Below are 17,305 nucleotides of genomic sequence, written 5' to 3'. Positions count from 1 at the left end.
AATGTTGGCCAAGCAATCTTCGACGAAGGCCGGACTTCGGTATTGCATTTCAGCTTGGTGGCTTAAAAATTAATTAATGACTTTGGTCATTAAAAATCTGAAAATTGTAAAAAAAAATATTTTTTTCTAAAACGATCCAAATTTACGTTCATCTTATTTTCCATCATTTGCTGATTCCAAAAAACATATAAATATGTTATATTTGGATTAAAAACAAGCTCTGAAAATTAAATATATAAAAATTATTATCAAAATTAAATTTTCGAAATCAATTTAAAAACACTTTCATCTTATTCCTTGTCGGTTCCTGATTCCAAAAACATACAGATATAATATGTTTGGATTAAAAACACGCTCAGAAAGTTAAAACAAAGAGAGGTACAGAAAAGCGTGCTATCCTTCTTAGCGCAACTACTACCCCGCTCTTCTTGTCAATTTCACTGTCTTTGCCGTGAGCGGTGGACTGACGATGCTACGAGTATACGGTCTTGCTGCGTTGCATTGCGTTCAGTTTCATTCTGTGAGTTCGACAGCTACTTGACTAAATGTTGTATTTTCGCCTTACGCGACTTGTTGTTTTGTTTTTTCGTTCGTTCTTTTGTTTATCATTTATTAGAAATGTGTTTTGAATGTAAAGGTAGGTTGTAAGAAAATGCGTTGCCTTAGACACCGATTATGTTCTATCGCTCTTTTAATATTTCTCTCTCTATCTCTCGATAACACCTGAACATACATATGTTAATTCGCACGCACATACTAAAACCAATGACATGAAATTACAATTATAAACATGCATAATGATATATGCTTTTCCAGAAATGTGATGGGGGGAAAAAGTCCTCGGATAAGAGAAAGAAATCGCTTCTATATTTCTTATATCCGGAGTCTCTTGATAAGAAAAACCTCGGAAAGCAAAAACAATTTCCCCTCGACTTTCTTATAAGCGGGTTCCACTGAACAACAATTCAAATAGAAACACATCATTACAACACGCGTGAACCAGGGATTAATATCACCTCCAAAATAGGCCATGTGGTTGCTATTGATCGGTCAGAAACCCCATTCACCTACCCAACCCTCGTTTATCTGAATCTTGTCATGTCATCATTTTTTAAATTCTAGACAGAAAGTCTGTCCGATAGATTTCTCTCATTGTTGTCACACTTGTTTCAGCTCATTCTGAAATTATTGCAGACAAAACATAAGCAAAATGTCAGCGAAGTCGATTTTCGGGGTCAATCGCTGTCGGATGTTTTAAGGATACAAGGAACCTTTTTTACTGGTCAAGAATACTTGCCAGACATACATGTAGACATGCTAATCTCTGACTATAATCACTGCATCTTTAAATCCGTTCAAGGTGTCGTGCGTATTAACCTTCTGCCTCCGAGCTCCCCCCCCCCCCCCCCCCCCCGTTCTCCTTCCGTCGCAAGCTGTAATAACCCCCAAGTTCATCTTCAGATCATTGCTTAATGCTTTCATCGTGGGCTCTTTCTGCAGCATTCTTTCCATTTGAAAAGATGTTGCTGGGCGTGTAGAATACTTGCGGTGTGCGACGTCGTTAAATGTTTTCTTAGCGCTTTGCTGATAATAAACTCAGCAAATACATTATTGCGACGATTGGTGTAGCCCCCCCCCCCCCCCCTCAACCAACCAATCCCCCCCCCAAAAAAATATAAAAAAATATATATATACCAGATGAATACCCGCTTCGCCGGGTAGCCGGCTTCGCCGGGAAGAAGTAGAGCCGAATACCCGGCTTGAGTGGCGCACCGTACGCCGGCTTCGCCGGGTCCGAACCATGGACCCGCCAAGCTTAGGTCCTACCCAGATTCTCTAAAATGATTCAGAGGCCATATTGCCATTCCTGCTCATATCATATCGTGTTCCATCATTGTCGACGACGAATTTAACCGAGTGCCGAAACTCCACAATCACCTTTGGAGACGAAGTCCACTCAAACAGGTTTGAGATATTTAGAGCTTATCTCTATGCCCTTTTAAATCTGTTATGGCTTCTCAGAGGAAGGTCAGAACATACCGACACAGCAAAAGCAGCCAGACCACATCACAAACAGAACTCTAGAATCCACAGGTGTTTTCCACACACACACACACACACACACACAGAGAAGCCGTATATATCTATATATCTATATGTATAAATATATAGAGATAGATGACAGTGTAATTTTCGCGTGGCTATAAATTGATTCGACCTTTGCACTTTTACAGTGAGGACAATTTAGGGGTGCAAGGACAGCGTTCTGGACAGTGTAGTGACCTTCTAAAAATAGTAACGGAATGGGAATATCCGCGGGCCACACGAAGGAAGGGAGGTAAACGCTGAAAACACTGGAGAGATAAGGAAGAGTTAGTGGTAGTGGATCCCGAAAAGAAATAAAAAGATCGGTTTGCGCTGCGCGCTGAGAGCACATATTGAAATATCTCATCGACCAGATTTTGTTTGGGGTGTATCTGAATATGGACACCAAATTTGAAACAGATCCATCGAGAACCTTGGCCGCGCATCGCGATTACACAGACAGACAGATAGACAGACAGACAGACAGACAGACACAAGTCGTATATATATATAGATAATATATTTTTTATTTTTTGTTTAAATCAACAACAAAATGCCCCTGACATTTTATCAAAGCTGTCTATGCCGTGAAAGTCATTTCAATGGACATCTATCCTAAAACTGTATCGCACTTAAGTGTTGTTGTTTTCGTTATAATCGTGTACATGTCAGGCAGGCAGGGTGTGTCCAAAAAAAAAGTTCCATTTCAATGTATCGTTTAAAGGACAATAGTGTGTTGTCTTCTTCTTCTTGTCGTTCGCCTAGGTTACACTTGGAGTCCAGCTCTGGTTATGAAGGTGGTGGTCTTATGTAGAGCCTCCACAGGTAATAATAATGTGTTGTTATTCTTATAATGTTTGTGATTCTTATTGTTTCTTTCTCTGTTCCTGTTCTCAAGGCATGTTCAACGTGTTAGTTGTCATCACGGTTTTGCTGATAACACTGCAGAGTGGGTATCTCTTTGGATGGTGGCCCATAGTTGGCAACGAGCAGGCTCAGCTTGTTCAATCAGGGGAACAAGGAGAGGAGAAAGGAAGAAACGACATTACAACGAAGACGATCGAAAAGAATAAGGCAAAAGAAGGTAATAGGACACGGAAAAGGGAGTACAATGGATGGGTCAATCAATCAATCAATCAATCAATCAATCAATCAATCAATCAAAAAAGGTGTGTAAGTATTGGTTTCACCGCACGTTTGTTGTTGTTGTTGTCGGTTTGTCTCTGTCCGTCTACGTCAGCATAAATAGATGATAATCATAAGTGTGATGAGCTGTGCAGTCAGGTTTATATAAATGAAGTTATTGTCGAGTGTTGATTAATGTTGTGATATACATCACAAATGAATTTCTCGTTCGAGATACTACAGTTCTGTACTATTCTACTAACAAACACTTGTCCAAAGTTTTTGAAAACGTAGTTTTGAAGCAGCTGTTGTCATATTTGAACACCCATGATTTGATCTCGCACTCTCAGTCCGCTTATCGCCCTTCTCATTCTGTCTGCTCTGGATGGTGGTGATGTGTCAGTGCTTACCCTACTTGACCTTTCTGCAGCGTTCGACACGATTGATCATGTCACGCTTCTCCATAGACTTCAGACTCTGTACGGCATCTCCGGTCCACCGCTGGCATAGCTCGAGTCCTATCTCATTGGCAGGACTCAGGCTGTGCTTGTCGATGGCCAGATGTCTGCTCCAGCCCCACTTTCTTTCGGCGTTCCTCAAGGTTCAGTACTCGGTCCCATCCTTTTCATCATGTACACTAAGCCCCTCTCCACACTGATTCAAAACCATTCTGTCTTAAATCAGTCTTTTGCTGATGACACCCAACTGTATAAACCCAGTCCCCCTGCAGAGACACATTCCGCCATCCAGACCATTCAGACATGCATCACTGATGTTAAATCTTGGATGATCGATAACAAACTTAAGCTGAATGATGATAAGACTGAAGTCTTACTGTGCAAAAAGAAGAACACTACATTTCCCTCTCCCCAACCCGTTTCTGTTCAAGTAGGCGACACCGACATTCTTTTCTCCCCATCAGCTAGAAACCTTGGATTCACCCTTTCATCTGACATGACCCTTAACAAACATATATCTTTAGTCTGTAGAGCAGCTTATTTTGAGCTTCGTAAGATCAGCACCATTCTCCACACACTCTCCTCTCAAACAACTAACACTCTTGTCTGTGCCTTTGTTCTTTCTAAACTCGACTACTGCAACTCTCTTCTCTCTGGCTGTCCTCTGTATCTCCTGCATAAACTACAAAAAGTCCAAAACTCGGCAGCACGCCTCATTCTGAAAGCACGAAAACGAGATCACGCAACACCACTTCTTCACACACTGCACTGGTTACCTATTCAAGCCCGCATTGACTACAAACTGTCCACCCTCTGCTTTAACTTCTTTTCTGGCTCGTCTCCTGCTTACTTCTCTGAACTCCTCACCGTCTATTCTCCAGCAAGACAACTCCGTGCCTCTTCTGACTGTCGCATCCTCACCATTCCACACACCAAAACCAAAACATACGGACAACGCACTTTTACTTTCTGCGCACCCACACACTGGAATTCTCTCCCCTTTCACATCCGCCACTCTCAGTCACCCCAAGCATTCAAACGAGCACTTAAAACGCACCTCTTCAAGAAATACAACCCCTGATTTTGTTTTCTCAGTCCATCAGTAGGCTACATGTAGTGTATTTGTTGTTTTAGTGATAATGTGTATACACATTTAGGGCTGTTTTTCAGTATTAATAACATGTTCTGTTTGATTAAGGGTATTCAGCTGGTATTTCCTTGTTTTTACTACCTATTTTATTCATGTTTTTATTACTTAATTAATTAGTGGAAGAATCTGTTGTAATGTATGTTTGATGGTGTATGCTTTTAATCAAGCGTTGCTGACTATGAATGTAGATGTAAATGCTTGTATAACTGTGTTTGAATTTTAAATGTGTCAAGCGCAAAGAGCATAATTGTAAAGTTATGATGTTGCGCTATATAAATGCTCATTTATTATTATTATTATTATAAGTGTGGGAATATTCAGCAGGCTCAGCACGTGCAGTACTACAAACAGACGACAACACAATAGAAAACCTGGCCGTGATCTTAAACAAGAAATTATCCGGTAAGTTTCATGTCGTGAGACAGTGTTAAGGGTGTGTGTATTGGGGAAGAGGGGAGAATGGGTTGGTGAGTGTGGTGTAAATGCATGTTTGAGTTATGCAACGGCTGTTTTTTTGGTCAATGGTTTGTTTTGGGGTGGTGGGGGCGGTGCTGGTGGTTGAGGTGATGAGGATGACGACGACGTCGACAGGAACGAAGATGATAGTGATAATTATGATATTTTTGAAATTGTTGTTGTTTTGTGTGTGTGTTGTATTTTGTACTGCCTATGACAATGTGTGTTTGTGTGTGTGTGTGTGTGTCTGTGTCTGTGTGTCTGTGTGTCTGTGTGTGGTAGGGGTAGGAGGATGCATTTTCATGTAATATTATGTTGTTCTCTTCCTTTGCAGATTTTCCATCCGAAAAAGGTGGTCCGACGAAAAAGCTATGTGACAGAGCCAAATCTGCATGTGAGCAAACTGACGTTTTCTTTGCAATGTTTGTTTGCTCAATTGTATGAATGTGTCTGTGCAAACGGGCACACCTGAGATAACTGCGCCCTCTAACAAACACTGCACCCTCTAACGCTATCGGTGTGAAAACAAGGCAAGGGGGGGGGGGGGGGGGCGTTGAGGGGAAGGGGGGGTTCGATTTCGAGACGTTAAAATCGCAACGTGGGATGTACACGGAAACACCTAATAAATGCTGCAACAATGGCAACAAAAACAACAACAACAAAATGAAAATGTAGACCCTGTGTTACACTTTTCGAGTCTGCAGCGCAAAGGCCTTACAAACTATAGCACTGACATGTGTTGGTGTGTACGTGTGTGTGTGTGTGTGTGTGTGTGTGTGCAGGTCCGGACCCAGGGGGGGGGGGGGGGGGGGTTCTAGGGGTTCCGGAACCCCACCCCTGGAAAAAGCATGTACCTTGCTTTGAGTGTTTGTTTTTTATTTCTAGTTTTAGCACCAAAACAATACTGCTCTTAACCCTCAAAACAAGGCCCAGAATGCACCAGATTGCACAGATTTTAACCGTTTTTCAAAAATGTTCCGGGGGAGCATGCCCCCAGACCCCCCTAGTTCGCGCGCCTGCTTTGCAGGCGCGCGCTTGTGGCTTCGCCACTTCGCTGATTTGCCCCCCCAAAAAAGGAGGAACCCCCCCCCCCCTTACAACTCATTTGGTCCGGCCCTGGTGTGTGTGTGTGTGTGTGTGTGTGTGTGTGTGTGTGTGTGTGTGTGTGTGTGTGTGTGTGTGTAGATCATTTCCTAAGGTAAATTAATACTGGACCGATCTTCTTGAAACTTTCCATAACAATTTTTTCAAGACCATTTTTTCGATAAATGTCTTTGATGACGTCATATCCTGCTTTTAGTGGAAGTTGAGGTGGCACTGTCACGCCCTCATTTTACGATCGAATTGATTGAAATTTTGGTCAAGCTTTTTTCCACGAAGCCTGGGATTGCATTTCAGCTTGGAAGCTTACAAAGTGATTTATGAGTTTCGTCATTAAAAATCTGCAAATTCTAATTAAAAATAAAATGTGAATAATCGACCCAAAAATGGGTTCTTATTATTCTTTATCATTTATTGATTCCAAAAAAATATAGAAATGTTATATGTGGATTATGCAAGTTAAAGAGAATAAAGAAGGATGTACGCTACTGCGCTATACTGGCTTGTCACTTAAAGCCACCAGCTACCAGTGCAGTGCGGTCGGTTTCATATTCTACGATATTCGAAATATTGACTAAATGTATTAATTTCGCTTCGAGTAAGTTTTTACTTTTTTTTTTTAATCATCTTAAGTCGGGAGTACACCCGGGAACATGCCCCTAAAGCCCGTCCTTAATTGAGCCCGTAGTCGACTACACGAAGCTTCGCGAAGTCTTTATACCAAAAACTTGCAGCTACGGCGAAGTACTTCGTCCACTAATTTGGCCGTAGCTCGCAACGAAGTTGGGTTTTCTGTAAGAAGAGTGCTTTTCGATTCAAGATGGACGACAAAATCAGACTCAATACCGTAGTGAAGAATGAATTTATCGACTTTGGTTGACCCGAAGTACAAGAACTAACCTAGCTCCTACCTGTATTATTGATGGCCGCAGGAGCGGTCATCTATTGGAATGCATTCGGAGAGGTGACATGTCTCGTTTTGTTACCGTTCTCACGAGATCAGTTACAGGTTTTTTTCTCTGTCTCTCTCTCTCTCTCTCTGTATGTATGTCTTTGTCTGTGTCTCCCTCTGAGTCTCTCCGCTTCTGTCTTTCTATGTCTGTCTCTGTCTATGTGTGTGTGTGTCTCTCTCTCTCTCTCTCTCTCTCTCGCTCTCGCTCTCTCTCTCTCTCTCATCCGACTCCTGGCACACAGGTCAAAGCAGAGGTTAACTTGAGTGCACGTGTACCTAGCAGGAGGGGGTGATTCGGGTCAGAAGTGGGGTAAAGCACTTTGGTCTTCAGTCTTTGGGTTATAGCTTTCAGTGGAGAAGATGCCAACATGAAATTGCACTATGCTCTACTATTTATTGTCCTTGTCTATCGGACACGAAGAAGGGAAGCTACAATCGCCCCAGGCTATATATATACTCTTTGTTTCCTGAGCCTGGACCATTGAGACGGTTACCTCATAGATCTGTTCATTCTTCAGTTTGTCGGTGTCAAAAGTTATACCCCCATTCCACACAACCGTTCTTTGTCCCGTTCCCGTACCAACCAAGGAATGCTGCCACAACAATGGAACGCTGCGCAAACGGCCGTTTGTTGGCATCTTTCAGCAGCGTCTGACCATAGTGGCAGCCGTCCTTGGTCGGTAAGGGAACGGGACCTAGAACGGATGTGTGGAATGCGGGTATGACAACTCAGTGTGTGAGAGCGCTACCGTTGCGTTACCGTTGTTTTAAGTTCCTTTAACGATCCAAGCGTTCCGTTACCGATGGGTTGAGGTTCCATTACCGTTCATTCTGATCGGGAGGGGAACGGCTAAAAATTTGAACATGCAGCCCAAACTCAGCCGTCCCTACCGACCCTACCGTTCAAAGCAGTTCCGTTAACGACCAGTTACGTTCATTGCGGTTCTCTCCCGATCCCTCCCGTGCCCGCACCGTTCCTTGGTCGGTACGGGAACGGGACCTAGAACGGTTGTGTGGAAAGGGGGTATAAGACTCGACCACTTGGCTTATGGTGGAGACAGCTGGAAGATCTCTGGATATAATTGAAGAGGAGTAGTCTTCCTTTTAGAAAATGTGTACTCTGCCTTGCAGATTAGAAATTTGTGCTGTCGGGGCTGGGTAAAGGGAGTGGAGGGTAAGGGGGTGGGGGTGGGTAAGCTAGGGTTAAGAGAGACGAAAGAGAAGACTGGACAGGGAAAAGTCACTGCCTGAAGTATTCAATAAAGCCACACACACAAAAAAGAAATTACCACATATGCAGGTTTTCAATTCATATTTTTGCAAAGTATCTGCACAAGCATGTGTGCCTCTGTGAGTATGTTCGTGGCTGCTTTCATGGGGTGCCTGTATCCTCAAGAATTTGAGGATTTCTTTTCTCTCTTTTTCTGACACCGTTGATTTAACGTAATTTTTACAGGGCAGTTTTTTCCTTTCAGTTATAAGTTGTGGTAGTTTGACCTTATTGTTTTAGGACAAGTAGAGCTCCAGGGCCGGACTAGGCGAAGAGGAGGGGGGGTTGCCAGTGGTGGCCCAGGGGGGATGTGCTCCCTGGCGGCAGGGGCGGATCAGTTCATTTTATTACTGTTTTTTTTTCAAAAGTATATTGTGAAGATATGGGTGTGAAGGCGCGAAGCGCCGAGCCGACGGCGCGAAGCGCCTAGCTTTCTAGGGGGGTCCGGGGGCATGCCCCCCCGGAAAATTTTGAAAAAAAGGATGCAAAATGGTGCAATCTGGTGCATTCTGAGGATGATCATTACCAGTTTCAGGCAGCAGATTTTGTCACTGATTAATACCCCAAAAATTGAAACTCAATGTAAAATAAAGAAATGCATACCTCATTCAATATTTTTATTTTTTGGCTGGGGGGGGGTTCCGGAAACCCTAGAACCCACCCCCCCCCACCCCTCGTTGTGGGGGTCAGGGGGCGAAGCCCCCTGAAGCTGACGGGTAGGTCATATTCTGAGATAGGAAAATGGTCGCTCCTTGCATGAAAAGGCATAAAATAAGCAATAATAAAAAAAAAATTAAATAAGTAAGGTACATGTTTAGGCTAGGGGGGGGGGGGGGTTGCGCAACCCCCATAACCCCCCCGGTAGTCCGGCCCTGAGCTCGTTCACAAGTAGCAAAGACTCACTCAGTCCGTCAGTGTGCCTGAGTGTGTGTGATGGGGGGGGGGCTCTCCCGTGACCGGCCACCTGCAATGTACGGACAGGTTTGCACTGGCCCAAGGGTGTCCGTTCATGAGAGGGACTGCTGTAACAGCAAAACTAGTGTGAAACATAAGTAATCAATTTATGCACTTGACTATATTCACAACAGGGACCTATCACTCTTCTTTGCATGTTTTTATGCCTACGGATTTTCAAATACTCTGCAACACATGTAACACAAATTCAACATGTGCCCGTACAATACCGCTTCTTTTATGAAAACATTGCTTCGGCCATGTTGATTTTAATCAACCAATTTTCTTGTTTCATACTGCGATGCATTGACATGTTGAATGAAACTCGAAATCCCAGCGCTCCGACTGGTCCCGGCCGTGCTCAGTAAACAAAATAGAACACATAACTATGTGTTACAAATAACTTACGTCATCATCAAGTACGTAAAGTACAATTTGTGACGTAAAGTACTCAGAAAGAAGCACACCACGCGCTGGTCGAGACTACGCGCATGCGCTTTCTGGCTAATAAGATTTGAGACGCCAAGACATGAAAAGATAACTCTCTTCTCCGCCATAGTGCGACGAAGTCTAGTTCCGGTAGCTTCGCGAAGTGAGCTACGCGTAGTCGACTTCGTCCAATTAAGGACAGGCTTTATGGTTTTACCGTGAGGACGTTATCATCAAATTCTGCCGAACAATGCCTTTGTTAAGCGATTTAGGGAAACTGACACAACAAACAAACAAACGAACACACTATCATTTAACCCCTTAAATAACGGACACTTGTGTCAACTTGCCTTATGTTATCATACCAAATGTCGTAGTATGAGCTTTGTAAATGTTGAAATGTGCAACGTTGTAACTTCATGGAAGTTCTGATGCAATCTAGGCCTCTAATTTTGCATAAAATAATAGCTCTAGGAAGCATACAACTTTATTTGAACTACCATCCGTGTTGCTGAATAAACTGAAAAGACGCGTTGTATTTACAAAAGCTTAGCTTAGCACAAAGGGAACCCTGTGCTAATAGTCTGTTGACACAAGCGTGCCTCAAGGACCCGTCCCGTCTCGGGCCGTAGACGTTTACAAGGAAAAGCGTTGGTCATTGTGTGTCGTATGATTGATTGATGCACATAGGTCCAAGTTCATTTTTTATCTCATAGATGTAGAGAGCATAACATTTTCTTTAAAATAACAGTAAACATGGTATACTCTTGTCAGTCGTCAAGGAAAATATGTAGTTTTTTATGTAAATTCTTTTTCTCAATAATTTTCTGTTGTCCTTATAAGCTTGCACGTGTTGAAAAGTTTATTTGGAAGATATACTCAGAAGAAGAAGAAACAAGTCGCGTAAGGCGAAATAACATCTTTTAGTCAAGCTGTCGAACTCACAGAATGAAACTGAACGCACTGCTTTTTTCACCAAGACCACATACTCGTAGTTTCGTCAGTCCACCGCTCGTGGCAAAGGCAGTGAAATCGACAAGCCATGCAGAATAGTGCAGTAGTGGTCGCGCTGAGCAGGATAACACGCTTTTCTGTATGTCTATTCTTCTTAGCTTACTGAGTTTGTTTTTAATCCAAACATATCATATCTATATGTTTTTGGAATCAGGGACCGACAAGGAATAAGATGAAATTGTTTTTAAATCGATTTCGGAAAATTAATTTTAATCATAATTTTCATATTTTTAATTTTCAGAGCTTGTTTGTAATCCAAATATAACATATGTATATGTTTTTGGAATCAGAAAATGATGAAGAATAAGATGAAATTATTTTTTGGATCGTTTAGAAAAAAAATATTTTAATTACAAGTTTCCGAATTTTAATGACCAAACTCATTAATTAGTTTTTAATCCACCAAGCTGAAATGCAATACCAAAGTCCGGCCTTTGTCGAAGATTGCTTTGCCAAAATTTCAATCAATTTGATTGAAAAATGAGGGTGTGACAGTGCCGCCTCAACGTTTACAAAAAGCCGGATATGACGTCATCAAAGGTATTTATCGAAAAAATGAAAAAAAAGTCCGGGGATATCATTCCCAGGAACTCTCATGTCAAATTTCATAAAGATCGGTCCAGTAGTTTAGTCTGAATCGCTCTACACACACACACGCACAGACAGACAGACAGACAGACAGACACACACACACACACACACACACACACACACACACACACACACACACACACACACATACACACACACACACACCACGACCCTCGTCTCGATTCCCCCTCTATGTTAAAACATTTAGTCAAAACTTGACTAAATGTAAAAACATGCAATGCCTTAAAACAATTTTCGGGGATCCTTTTTTGTGCAAGGGAACAGCTAACTGAAAACAAACAATTCATAGATTGTTCTCAGCTATCTTTGCGCTCCTCTCTCTCTCTCTCTCTCTCTCTCTCTCTCTCTCTCTCTCTCTCTCTCTCTCTCTCTCTCTCTCTCTCTCTCTCTCTCTCTCTCTCTCTCTCTCTCTCTCTTTGTCTGTCTGACTCTCCCTCATCCTGCATCTCTCTCTCTCTTTCTCTCTCTCTCTCTCTCTCTCTCTCTCTCTCTCTCTCTCTCTCTCTCTCTCTCTCTCTCTCTCTCTCTCTCTCTCTCTCTCTCTTGAGTTTACTAGACCTCTTTCTCGGTTGCTCTGGTATTTTCCTCTCAAAGTCACAGTCCGTGCTCTCTCTGTCTCTGTTTGTCACAGTCTGTGCTCTCTCTGTCTCTCTCTGTCTGTCTGTCTGTCTGTCTGTCTGTCTCTCTCTCTCTCTCTCTCTCGCTCTCTCTCTCTTTCTCTGAGTCTCTCTCTGTGTCTCTCATCCCCCCTCTCCCTCCCTCATCCCCCCTCTCTCTCCGTTACTTGTAAACAATCGAAGCTACCAACGAGTTTGACGTAATACAACACTAATTGAAGATGAACTATCACCTGCTACACTTTTCAGCCGAACCATGCGTCAACGCAACATGTCCGACCATGTTCTCTTCGTCACCAGAAATAAGACTGAAGCAAATCCTTTCCACAAGGAACGAGTCGTTACACTCTTTCAAATCAGCAATGGCGGAAGTGACGCGAGGTGTCTCGGCGTCCTTTAAGTACATGTTGGTCAGTGCCGTCTCGGCCAACCACTACTATGAGATGCAGGCAATGGTGAAGAACGTCCACACGCATCTCCTCCCTCGTCTGACAAACTTCACCTTCATCATCTTCGATCTGGGTCTGACGCCACTGCAAAGAAATTTAGTAAGGCTTTCTTTTTACAATTATTTATTTGACTAAATGCATTTCGGCAGGCTGGGTATTGAGAGGTGTATGTGTGTGTATGTGTGTATGTGTACAGCGTTTCCCAGAAAACTACTGCGCCGATCGTCGTGAACCCTCGCCAATACATTCTTTAAAAAAGAATAACCCCAAACACTTTTTCCTTTTTTCGATAAACAACGTGTATGAAGTCATATTCGTCCGTACACAAAATAGATCGCTTTTCTATTATATATATAATGTGTTAATATGTATTTGTCAAACAATGTTTGACGCGACCCTGGCTATGCTATTGCATTTCGGCTTCGAAGCTTTAAACTTAATAAATTCAATTTGCGCTCGAAATTATACCAGGGATTGAGGCACTAAAGTAATTTGATCGGTTTCCACAAATATATTATGATATGATGAGTTTGATTTAAAAAATACGCCCCAAATGAACGAAAACCAGTTTAACACAAATTAGGTCCACCCTCTCTCTCTCTCTCTCCCTCTCTCTCTCTCTCTCTCTCTCTCTCTCTCTCTCTCTCTCTCTCTCTCTCTCTCTCTCTCTCTCTCTCTCCCTATCTCTCTCTCTCTCTCTCTCTCTCTCTCTCTCTCTCTCTCTCTCTCTCTCTCTCTCTCTCTCTCTCTCTCTCTCTCTCTCTGATTGTGTATTTGACGTTGCAGACGGAGAAAAACTGTGGCTGCACTGTGCTGGACTATCCCTTTGACAAACTTCCCGCTTTGTTCAGCATCCTCAAGTGTTACACGTGGAAACCTATGATCATAAGGGTGAGTAAATGTAGAAATAGCCTCGAAGTTAAGCAAAGTTTTCTTTTATTTAAAACAATACATTTCTAAACATTTATTTGATACACGAGCTTTAGCAATAGTAGGTATCCAACGTGTGTCTGTCTGGCTTCCTGTGAGTACATATTCGTGTAAAACGTGGCGAGAGCACAGCTAATTTTACCCAAGGGGGACACTATGGCAAAATACACGTTTAGGTCACTAATTTTCTGGCTTGCTAAAAAGGTCAGAAATGGTACGGTGTGGCAAAACTCTCAGATCATTGGAACTATATGTTCAAGGTATAGTTACAGCACGGCGTGTCTATGTTACTACGACTTCCTAAACAACTGTAGTGTATCAAATAACCAAAGGGAAGTAATCGCTCTTTATGCATACGACATGTGTAATAGAGTAAGCGAGAGTTGTGCGGAACCTTTTCTCCTGGCACCTGAGAGAATAACAAGCATTGAAATGAACAAGCGACTTTCATCCTCACATGAAAGTCGCTTGTTCATTTCAATGCTTGTTATTCTCTCAGGTGCCAGGAGAAAAGGTTCCGCACAACTCTCGCTTACTCTATTACACATGTCGTATGCATTTGATATCTTAACATCGCTCTGCCTCATTCTGTTTAAGATTCCAACTGAAGTGTAATTCGACTGGTAGCTAAGTACGGATTTTCAAAAATCTCAAAAATCTTAAATTTGTGGCGTCATTAGTTGACAGATTTTGTAGTGTGTTGAGAGGCTAAGCTTGCACTCGGAAATCCACCCTGTTTGTTGTGTAAGGCATCACAAATGGATGGGAGTGTGTCCGTGTGTCTGTCTGTGGTATACCTCACAGATAGCAAGAGGTGTACCTGGGTTTTGGTTTTGGTTTTCTTGATTGATTGTTTCCTTTCTCAGATTATGAACCTCCCATTAGCATGTCATTTGAACCACATGTTAAGGTGCTGCGACGACAAACATGTGTGTTGCTTGTTGACTTAGCGTTTCCAACTGCCAAAAATAAAGACATTAGTTTGTCTCTAAGAGCACAATCATAAGTTTATCTTGTTGTGCGCCTTTATTAAAACATATTCTTCATGGCTTTGTAAAGTTGTATTTGAATAAAACACTGTTTAAACCAATAAAGACAGGGGGGACATGCAGTTTATCATTTAAACATCAATATTCTATAAATGTCCGAGTGGGGGAGGTAAACTCATGTCATGTGTACCAAATATGTACGATTTGTACCTGGCGTCTAGCACTCTTATAATTATTGCCTTACAACCTTTCGTTTCATGAACGACCCGCTTCAGAACAAGAAACTTGTAGAAAATTCAGGAACCTCAAGGAAGATAACATTTGCTAGCTTGACCAACATGTCAAGCCTTATGTGATTAACATTTTTCAACTGCAACGGTGAAGTGAGGACATGACGTTTATCATTTAATATTAGGGCTCTATAGACATGTTCGAGGGATGGGAGATAACTTACACCATTCACAAGAATGTGTTGGAGTTTTGTTTGCTTTTGCGCGTCACACACTTTACTAAGATTAACATGTATGCTGTTTGTACAGTCCCTAATAGAGAAAACAGAATTTCTGGTCTGGATGGATTCTTCGGTGAGGTGGAACCGCACCGCACAATCGTTGGACAGGTAATGAAAAATGTATATTGTGTTGAAATTGTGTATTGTAAACCGTAGTTTAATATTGTAAAGCGCACAGAGAGCAGAACTAGTCTACGGTTCGCACTATGTAAGTATTCAATATTATTGTTTTTAAAATTGCGTTGGAAAAAAGCAAATATTCTACCACAGCAATACAGACCCGTTCAATTTCCTTGGAGAACTGACGATGCCACAAAGGGATTAGTTATATAAGCAGTTCCAAGTAAGTGAGTTTGCTTGTTTTTGGATCGTTCTACGTACAGGCCTGGGGTCCTTTTCGTGACACGAATTTTGAGTCCTTTCAATTCTTACCGTATTTCAAATGACAAAAAGATTAATTTTTTTTTAAATATATGTCAAGATTATAACCACGTCAACCTATAGTCACGTAAAGTGATAGCAAAGAAATGTGTCAATTTGTCGGCCTAAACAATAAAACTGAATTATATCTTCTTCGAGATCAAATCCTTGTTGGTGGAAAGCTGTCGACTGTCTCGGTATTATCACTGATCTGAAAATAATGGATAGCGCACAGCCAATGAAACAGCGTAACCAGAGTGCCGCCATCTTACTGCACCGTACCACACTGACAAATAGGTCAAAGGGAACTAATCGTAGTCTTCTTTCGCTGTATCGAACGGTGTCCCAAGATGGCGGATCCGGTGGCGTCATTGTTTTGATAGCCAATGAGAAGGGACGCGCTATCCATATATTTTTAGATCAGTGGGTATTATGTAAAGCCGAGCGGTCTTAGCTTCACATTTCTGACACCATTTGTAAAGCCGAAAGTGAGACGAGCTTCACATTAACTCTAACTGTCTGTGTCTGTGTCTTAGATGTTTTTCGTGTTTGAAGGTCATTTGTCAGGATGGCAATCACACGACAGGACAAACAGACACACAGAATATAAACTCAAGAAGAGGCAGGTGAAGTTCAAAATTGTATTGAATCAAAACAAATCATGAAAACAACTCAATACAAGGCGTAGGTTCTTTTCAGAAAGTATATCTGTACATTGGTTCACTCTATTCCTGTAATTTTCCTACTACTTAAAAATATATTCTAAGTCCTAAAATGGCTGAAAATTTGGGCATGACCCGTAGGTACCCTTAGCAAAATACGCTACTACTGAAAAAAATATCCTATGTCCTAAAATAGCTGAAAATTTGGGCAGGGGTTCGGGGCCTGAGTAAAAATAAAGTAAAAGAGTAAAGCGACGCCACTTTACTCGCCGTGTGGTAACCTGGGACTGCGGAACGTTTGTTTTTAACCCTGTTAGTTCAGTCCACAGGGCGGAGTCCGGTATACCATTTAGACACTTAAGCCAGGTTGGTTGCTCAGACACCGGAGGACAATTTAGAGATGACAACAAATACTTTGTACTAGGTTGGGACCCTCCCACAACCGTTCGGTACTAAGGTTGGGACCCTCCCACAACCTTTTCCACAGGCACAGAAGCAATGCTGTAACTCTAAGTGGGAAGTCCGGTATACCATTTAGACACTTATAACCTGGGGAACGGGGCAAAAGGGGTAAAAAAAATGGTTACAGAAATGATATCGAATGGAAATGGTAAAGTGAATGTAGATCTAACAATTGCATCATGTTATACCTATGTACGCCTCTGCATAATGGAGAATTTTCAAGTTGAAAAACGGTAGAATTTAATGTGCCCTCACTGGCCAGCCATAGCTTGGGTGATTTGTTTACCATGGGAGACAACTACAACTTCGTTTTGCGCGAGCATTTGAAGCAGAACTCTGCACGTCAACAAATCTTTGGTAAGTAAAGTATTTCGTCTTTTTTGTGCGATTTATAGTTTGAATTAAAAAGTTGCCACTAAACACTTGCAATATCAATGAATATTTCCGAGGTTTTACTTTGTTATAGGACAAATAAACGATCGGAAGCGATTGGAAGCGATCGATTTGATACTGCAGCAGACGATGCTTTGACAGTCTGTAATACGCTGCAGTGTTCGCTCGAATATATGTTTTTAATTCCTTTTTTTGTCTTTTTCTTTATAAAAATGATCTAGTTGACTACTTTTCTTGGAATGCGCAAGAGGATGATAATCAGCAGT

The 17,305-nt window shown here is 42.0% G+C and overlaps 1 protein-coding gene across 3 annotated transcripts in view; it reads left to right on the top strand.

Moving 5' to 3' along the window:
- Positions 1–17,305, top strand: part of LOC138980180 (PE-PGRS family protein PE_PGRS16-like) — a 66,209-nt gene that overhangs the window by 17,118 nt on the left and 31,786 nt on the right. For 2 of the 3 annotated variants that reach the window (XM_070353015.1, XM_070353012.1), the window contains exons 3-8: positions 2,984–3,169; positions 5,140–5,220; positions 5,609–5,668; positions 12,473–12,771; positions 13,459–13,563; positions 15,131–15,210. In XM_070353015.1, coding sequence (XP_070209116.1) covers positions 2,984–3,169; positions 5,140–5,220; positions 5,609–5,668; positions 12,473–12,771; positions 13,459–13,563; positions 15,131–15,210 — 811 coding nt within the window. The remainder of the gene's footprint in view (positions 1–2,983; positions 3,170–5,139; positions 5,221–5,608; positions 5,669–12,472; positions 12,772–13,458; positions 13,564–15,130; positions 15,211–17,305) is intronic. The other variant, XM_070353013.1, reaches the window with a different exon arrangement.

Source organism: Littorina saxatilis, linkage group LG11, assembly GCF_037325665.1.
Source record: "Littorina saxatilis isolate snail1 linkage group LG11, US_GU_Lsax_2.0, whole genome shotgun sequence".
In the NCBI taxonomy this organism is placed as follows: Eukaryota; Metazoa; Mollusca; class Gastropoda; order Littorinimorpha; family Littorinidae; genus Littorina; species Littorina saxatilis.
This window is presented reverse-complemented; position numbering and strand designations above follow the sequence as displayed.